At 47.9% G+C, this 8,463-nt stretch overlaps 1 protein-coding gene across 4 annotated transcripts in view; it reads right to left on the bottom strand.

The window, feature by feature from the left end:
- Positions 1 to 2,315: 2,315 nt before the first annotated feature.
- GPATCH8 (G-patch domain containing 8) overlaps positions 2,316 to 8,463 on the bottom strand; it is a 108,068-nt gene continuing 101,920 nt past the window's right edge. For all 4 annotated transcript variants that reach the window (XM_087854322.1, XM_045814524.2, XM_087854323.1 and 1 more), the window contains one exon: positions 2,316 to 8,382. In XM_087854322.1, coding sequence (XP_087710448.1) covers positions 4,494 to 8,382 — 3,889 coding nt within the window. In that variant the 3' untranslated portion in view covers positions 2,316 to 4,493. The remainder of the gene's footprint in view (positions 8,383 to 8,463) is intronic.

The raw sequence follows: 8,463 nt of genomic DNA, 5'->3' as shown, positions 1-8,463 counted from the left end.
CCTTTTGCTCTATATTTTTTAACCAAACTTAACCACCATCTTATCCTGCTCGGCTTTTCTTTTTTTTCTTTTTTTTTTTTTTAAGATTTTATTTGAGACAGAGTGAGCACAAGTAAGGAGAGACAGAGAAGCAGACTCCCTGTCGAGCAGGGAGCCCAATGCGGGGCTCGATCCCAGGACCTCGGGATCATGACTTGAGCCAAAGGCAGATGCCTAATTGACTGAGCCACTCAGGCGCCCCCTGCCCAGCTATCCTGTGCCATCCCAGAATCCTTTCAGCTCCTCTGTTCCCCTCATAATTCAACACCTCAGCACACAGCTCAAAATCCTAGCCCTTGCTAGATTAGTAACTGCATGTGGTAGAGAGGGTCAAAGTAATTGAAACCTTTGGTGCCGGGCTGGCTGGTAGCACAGTGGTACCATTAGCTAAAATTGGAAATAGGTGAAGGATCAGATTTGGGAAGGGAGATAAGTTTGGTATTTGAGAATTCGGTTTCTCATGGGTGTTCCTTTGGGGCCAGAGCTGGGTTGATCTCCCTTCTGAGATAGTAGGCAGAGTAGTGTTGATATATTGCTCCCACTTTCCCAACCTGTCAACCCTGAGCCCTAGAATTCCTCAATGAATCCAAAGTTTTGTTAAGGCTTAAGTCAATAATTACTGAATTTCTGGAGCACTTCTCCCTTCCTGTCAAATAAATAAAATCTTTAACAAGTAAAAAAAATAATTATTGAATTTCTATGTGCCTGGCACTGAGCTAGGTGATGTGGATATATAAAAATCCTTTATCATCTTTGATGCTTCCTTGCTAAATCCTTGCATATTCCTCAGTTAATACTTTCTTTGTTCATATTTAAATATATAGTCAAAATGTTTACTGTGTGTTCAACTCTATGTAAAACACTCCAAGGGACTAAAAAAAAAGGAAGTGTAAGAATCAGTTCTCGTCCTCTCCAAGCTTACAATTTTACTGGGAAGCAGTAAATATAAAATGAATCATACCCAGATTCTGGAAAGCCAGTACGCTTACATGGGATAGGGAATTAGATCCTGGTGAGCCTAGCCAGGAATATGCTGCAATAATTCAGACATGAGCTGATAAGGGGGAGGTGAAGATGTTTCTGGCAAATAAGAACGGAAATGGTTGACAAGGCCCGATTTAGTCATCAAGGGTGTAGGAGAGGGAGCATGTCTGTGCTGCCAGTGCAGGTGGCTGAGGCAGGTAGTTGAAAGAACCCTTACTGGACTCAGCTGCATATGCTCCCCTCCCCGGCGCCCCCCCCCCCACCCCCGCCCGCGTACAGCACTCTCCATAGGCCAGTCGGCCTCTTTCACTTCACCCTGCCTGCTCAGAAAGTCACTTTCATTTCCTAAACATGTCTTCTTTCTGGGCAGGAATTTTGCTATTTTAGGAAAAAAGGCAGATCTCAGCATCCAACCCAAGGTTCAAATTGAACAGCTTCTTTTTGTCAAGGGGAGAACACAGCTGTATGAGAGAGCAGGAAAGAGGCAGACATGGTATTACTCCTTCCTGAAAGGCTGAGGGAGAGAGGAAACTTTATCACTGTTAATCTATGGTTAGCTTTTGATGCTAAACTTTCTCTTTTTGATTTTTTTTTGAAACAGAAGAGTAGATGGAGGCTTTTATCTGCTCTAACAATTAGAGCACATTTCCTTTTACCAGGTAGCTCGCAAGCACTGCAGGGTGGTATTAAGGGGAATAACTGAAGACTGGTCGGCTGTACAAAACTCCATCTGGAAGGCAGAGGCCAGGCAGATGACTTGTAATCCCATCACCCTGAAGTTCATCCCAAGTCCTAGAAAATCGAAGCCACAAATTCCAAACCCATTTAGGACATGCCATACATCCTACCATAAATAAATAAATAAATAAATAATACCTAAACTGAGGAAAAAAGTAGACACAAAAGAAAATTCTTGGGGAGAGTGGAAAGGAGGTGCACATTCCAAGACAGCCACCTAAGACTGAAAGAAAATTAACCACGATTATTGCCTTCTACAGTACCCCCCCCCCCCCCACTTGGGCAGCCTGTCTTGAGCAGCTCAATTCCAAACATCATAAGCAACTCGTTCACAAGAATCTATTCCCTGATCACTTCACAAAATGTTATCTGTAACCTTAACTCCATCCCTTCCCAGCTTGAGAAGATGCAGCAACAATCACGACAGACTCTGCCAAGTTTCCACAAATCATTGGTTTATTAGAAAGTTCCTTTCCCTAATTTTACAGCATATATATCTCTATCATATGTGATAAAGTTAAATACAATCTGTAATGCTTGTAAGTAAGGATAGGTTCTTTTTTCTTTCTTTCTTTCTTTTTTTTTTTAAGTTTTAAAATCACTATTCTGAAAGTTAAAGAAAACTGCCCCCAGGAAGGTAGAGAGGCAGCCAGAGTATGGCTCGATCTACAAGCTAATGGGAAGCAGCACAGAAATGTTAATACTGTATTATTTAAATATTTACATGGGCTGAAAGCAAAGAAAAATGAGTCCCTTCACTTCAAACAGATGATTTCATTTTTCCAGTGCTAGTTATCAAAAGTGATGCTTCTGAATCAGATGAGGAGCACTGAACAGGCAGGAGGCTCAGTCAAGAGCCTTGTCTGCCCAGCACTTGCTTCTCATAAACTCAAAACCTTTTTCTTTTGGGAATCTGAGAAGAAAGGCAGAACACAGAGCCTTGGCCCAAGTAAGAAGGGTTTATTTCTTCCTGTCCAGTGACCACCCACCCAATTCTAGCCACAGGAATAGGTAGGGAAATGCTATCTACGCCAAAGGTGAGACCTGCAATATAAACGGGTCAGTACGTTAATCAGGTCTGAGAGCCCAGGTGAAACGCAAGAGGAGGAAGAGGAATTGAGGTGGTACTTCCTCTGGTAGGTGTCATGGGAGAAAAGAAAAAAAAAAACCAAACACTTCACTGCTTAAACTAAGCTGGGCAGAAGGCATGGAAACCGTGAAGCAAAAGAATCTGCAGTATCTATAAATGTGCTCACCTCCCCACACGAGGAGGAAGAAACTGTCCCAACTCTTATCATCCTCAAGTCTACTTCTACTTCAGTTTCTAGCCAACCCAAAAGGCACATTAAAAAAAAATTGTCAGAGGGGGCTAAGTACTAGGAAGGCAAACGGACTGCCTGGAACAAGGCACCCAAGAAACTCAGGAAACCCCCCACACAATCACTCTGAATCTCACTGCTTCCAGAGAATAAAGCTCTTGAATCTCTCCTTCCTCCTCTGTGGGCCCACCTGTTTCTCCATATAAAACTGCAAAGCACGAGGGAGATGTCGTAACTGAGGATCCCTCTGACACCCCCAGCTGACTGCTGCCCATTAGTTCAAAAATCCCAGTGCTGGGGGCACCACCTACTGCAAATTAACTAAACATTTTGTCCCAGCAAAAAATGTTAAACAATGTTCCTTTTTTTTGTTTTAACATTTTTATAGTTCATAACTTCAAAAAATACATGAGCTTGATAAAATATACATGCTTAGTCATTTTTGCATCTAGCAGAAAACAGATACTTTATTTTTTGTTTTCATTTTATAACCTTTAAAGTTTCTTAATTCAACTAGGGCAAACATATTTACACAAAGCCACCAGAACAAGGATCACTTAAAGAGCTGGATGTAAAAAATATTATTGCAGTATACTACAAATATGGAACCTTTTTTATATGAGCTACAAAAAGCAGCATTTACGTTTATAGAGTTCAGTGCAATTTTTTACATTTAAAAAAAATCCTATAAATTAAGAAGGAAACATCAACATGACAGAAGAAAATACACCCTTCAGACACATGAGCTCCTCTCTGGGGAAGCACACGGGCGACTTTATGTTCCGCATAGCTTCTATTCATGATAGGATCTTCTTTTCTGGGATATGCAGATATCTCTTCTGGGATGAGGGACATGAGGACAACAGGGCCAATGTGCGGCTCTCTGTGTGGGAAGTGGATTGAATAACAGCCTGAGTAGCATCTGGTTCCAGGTCAGACTCCCTTTTCACCTCACCCGGGATAGCATAAGGTCACCAAGGGATGGTCAAAGACACTGAGAGGGCAGGACCAGATGGACAAACCGCCGGCCAGAGAGGAAGAAAATGTTTTAAAATTTACAGAAGGGAAGAGCAAAGGATAAAAAGTAGAGGGAGGAGAGGAGTATCCAAACTCGACAGTTTGGAGATGTTGCCGCAGAGGGGTCGGGAGCACTTACTCGTGTTCCCTAGCTTGGAAACACAGGAGACAGGGGAGGAAGAGACAAACAGAAAGAGGGAAAGGGGGGGATCCCTGATAGTAAAACCCAAAGCAAACCTCAAATCTAAAACCACCCCTGCAAGCCAAAACTTGATTCTTTGGCTGTCAGACACTGCCCATCCCAGCTTGTACTTGCTGGTATTAATGGCTCAACACCCCCGAGGGAAGATATATGGGTCACCTTCCCTGGCCCTACCTGGGCTCCCATCCCCCAACTCATGTGCCATGGCTAGGCGGGTGCTGCAGGTCCTGACCTGAGAAGATGGGGTGAAGCAGTGGGTGAAGGTGGAGGGCAGTGGCAGCTGCCGCAGCAGGCCGTGGAGCAAGCAGGGTAGGGTAGAGGGCAGCGTGCGGGACAGGATGGAAAGTGAAGGGCCCAGGATGAATGGCTGAGGCAGGAATGATATGGATGGGATGGCTAGCGAGAAAGGTGGCAGGGTGACCAGGGATGATTGAGTGAGTGAGGTGGGACAAGGAAATGGGGGTTAGGTGGGGCTGGGGAATATGATGTACTTGGGCAAGTGGCTGGGGATGAGGGTGGGGGTGAATTCCAATGGCAGCCGCAGCTGCTGCCGCATGGTGTTGTAGGATGGCATGCTGAACAGTTGTGATCGAGGTGGCAGAGGCTGTGGCTGGCTGCTGAATGTGGATGGGCTGCAGGGCTGGAGTGGCTGGGGCCAGGGCAGCCGAGGCTGGAAAGGCCTTTACTTGCTTGGCCAGAAGCTGCTGCTGGATGTGTTGCTGTGCGGCCTGCTGGAGTTTGCTGTACTTCTCCATCTCCTCAGGGGTGAAGGTGATGGGCTGGCTCTCCAGGGGGGCCAGGGAAGCATCCTCAGCCCCATCAGCTGACTCAATACTAGGATCCCCACTGGGAGGTGCGTAACTGGGGAAGTGCTCAAGGTCTGGCGCTATAGGCAGCAAGCTGGATTCCACAGGGCCTGGCTGACTGCCACTATCCAAGGACTCTAGGGTGTCCCCGTCGCTGGGGTCAGGGAGGTAGTTATGGGCGATGGTGGGGTCCCCAGGATAACAGTCAGAGTGCACTGGGGTGCCTAGTGGAGCCACAGGGTGATCAGCAGTAGCTTCTTCAGACTTTGGCTCTTCTGGGGGTGGGTCTGATAAGGGGCCAGCTGTTTCCTCTGAAGGGAACTGATGTCCAAATGGGGCATCACTACTCCCTGGAGGCCCTTCTTCTGTCTCTGACTGTTCTTGTTCTTCCCCCCTTTCTAAGCCAGACTCTTCACATTTCTTGGTGTTGGGCTTTCGGGTAGCTGGGAGCTTCCCTATCAGTGGAAGGACAGGCTTATTGCCAAGAGACGGGGGGAGCTTGGGCCCAAAGTAACCTTGTGGGGGGTCCTTGAGCTTGAGCCCGGCTTTATTAGGGGTGGCCACCACCTCCTCACTCACACTGGGTTTCCTCTCCACTTTTCTTGACTGGATCTTCTCCAGTAGCAGTTTGGCAGTGACAGAGTTCTTGTCTTCGGGGCTGCAGTCACCTTCTGACCCCCTTCCTGCACCAACACTGCTGTTCTGGGAGGGTGGGCCTGTCCCTTTACCATCGTCTCCTCTGCCATCTTCTTTCTTCCCAGGACCTTCTCCCCGGCCTGATCGGAAATAGTGGGGAGACTGGGAGCGGTAGATTTTAGAGCGGATGAAGTCTCGACGACCAGAACGCCTCTCCTCAGGGCTTTCATGACCCCATGACCCCTTCCTGGAACCCGATCTCTGGGAAGGGCTCCTGGTGCTGCGGCTGCGGTCACGGCTGTAGCTTCGGCTCCGCTGCCAGCTGTGGGCTGTGGTGCTGCGGCTTCTCCGTTTGCTCCGGCTGCGGCTACAACTGCTGCTGCGGCTGCGGCCCCGGGACCTCGAGCGCTCCCTGGTGTGACTCCGAGAGCGGCTTCGGGACTGGCTGCAACTGAGGCTATAGTCATCATCGGAAGAGGAGTATTTGTGCCGTTTGGATCGATGCTTGGAGCTGGCGTAGTCGGAGTCATCAGAGTCATGGGAGCGCTTGGAGTGCCTTCGAGATCGGTCACTATAGTCACTGTAGCTGTCATCAGAGTAGCTGCGCTGTCTACTGTAGCAGCTCTGGTCTGAAGAAGCATCTGAGCTACTTGAGTAAGAACGCCGGGAGGAACGGTGTGAGGAATGGCGCCGGCCCGATCGAGAACGGCTACGGGAATGCTCACTGCCTGAGTCTTCCTCCTCTTCCTCCTCCTCGCTGTACTGGGATGGAGACTTCTGGTGTAGCCGGTGTGATGAAGCATCATCACTGTCCTCATCTCCACTACTGGGGCGACTCCGATGGCTGGACCGGCTGCTCCGTTTGGCGCTAGCTCTTCGCTGGCAGGATGAAGTTAAAGGCTCACCTCTATGTTTCCTGCCCCCATGATCCTGGGAGTCGCCACCGCCCCCACTTTCATCCTTCTTGCCACTGCTCCCTTCTTCAGCCGGGAGGGGCCTCCTCTGGGAAGCATCTTGAGCTCGCCGCCGTCGTCTGGGCGGTGCAGGGCTACCACTCCCAGGGGGTTCTGGTTTGGGTCCCCGTTCAGAATCTGCTGGAGCTGATGACTTATTCTTCTTTCGTTTTCGTTTCTTGCGCTTCTTAGACTTCTCCCCAGACTCTGTCTTAGAGCTTTTCTCTTCTGGGTCAGCCTTGTGTTTCCGTTTGTGTTTGCTTGATTTTTTGTGCTTCTTTTTCTTTTTGTGTCGGTGGGACTTCCCAGATCGTTCTTTCTTGCTAGGAAGGCTCCTCCCTGTGTCCTCTGTCTCTGACCCATGGCTGCCGCCAGGTTCCTGCTTGTTCAGACTGCTACAGGCAGACCCTGAAGCAGGTGCATCCATTCTGCCTCCTGAGGAATGTTCTACACTCTCCCCCCGCTCCTTACTTTTATGTGGCTCACCAGCATCAAGGCCTTGGAGATGGTCCTTTGAGGAGCCTCCTATATCCTTTGGTTTTTCTGTCCCTTTAGCTCTGGCATCTTTGTTCCTTGAAAGTTTAAAGTCAAAGTATAAAGGATTACAACTGTATGAAATGGAGGGTTCTGCCTTGGTAAAAATTAAGAGTTCTGATGGCCACTGGAGGGCAGTGCTTTCATCTTTGCTCAAAACCGGAAAGAAGGGACCAGTAGGATGTTTGGGTCCTTCCTGGCTTTCTTTCCCTGCTGGGGTGATCTGAGAGGTTTCTTTCGAAGGGTTAGACTCACACATTTGGTTCTCTGAAACCTTCTGACTTGGACTCTCTACATTCTGCTCACTTACATCCCCTCCTGAGGTCTTCTTTGTCTCAACTTTGCTTCCAGGCTCTGAGGGCTCTGTGACACTGGTTTCCGTCTGTTGCTCAGAGACTTCATCAACTGTCTTCTCTGCTCCTTGGCTTGCTGCCACCTTGATACAGACTTTAGGCTTGGGAGAACTGCTTTTTTTGCTCTCCGGGGCATTCTTTTGGTGTATACTATTATCACCTTCCATTTGTTCACTGGCTCTCATAAAGAGTAGGAAGGGGAAATTTGGTTTTACTTTGCAGTGTGCTGGGGGAATGTAGTGGTAATACTCTGGCTCTGCAGCCCCAGCTCCTTCTTCTCGCTTCATTCTTTTTAACTTAGATAATGTTGAGGCAAGGGACCCTCCATCCTGAGGGTCTTCATCTTCTTTTTTACCATCAAGATTACTGTTACCATCAGAGTCTCCTATCTTCTGCAATCCTTGGTCAGAACCTTTCTCATCAGCTTTTGTTCCATCTTCGGAGGTCCCTTCCTCTGCATGGTCCTTGAAAACGGATGCTATTGATTCGAGTTTGACAGGAGCCTTCTTGGCAAAGGAAAATGACACTCCCAATTTTTGCAGTGGAGTCCCTAGATTATTCTTAATGCCAAAGCTGATGCCTTGGGAGGCTAACCCAGGGGCCTGTGCCAGTGCAGTGGTATTAGTGATCTGTACTGCGGTGAAAGGGCCTCCTTTATCTGTGGAGAATTCAGATCCTGGGCCGCAGGCGGCAGCAGCACCTGCACCACTGTTGGTAGCAGACTCGTCTTTATCATCATCTCCACCTTCTTCGTCTACAGCCACCGTGGTTGGCCTGAACATGGGACCACTTCCAGGTGCACTACACAACAGTTTAGAAAAATGAAAAATGAAAAAAAGTTTAGGGGTACATTTCATTCTTCTTATAGTACACTCATCTCTT

Source organism: Ursus americanus, chromosome 23 (genome assembly GCF_024610735.1).
Source record: "Ursus americanus isolate L20-20 chromosome 23, mUrsAme1.1.p, whole genome shotgun sequence".
NCBI classification, from domain to species: Eukaryota; Metazoa; Chordata; class Mammalia; order Carnivora; family Ursidae; genus Ursus; species Ursus americanus.
The sequence above is the reverse complement of the archived record's forward strand: the minus strand, read 5'-3'. Positions and strand labels throughout refer to the sequence as shown.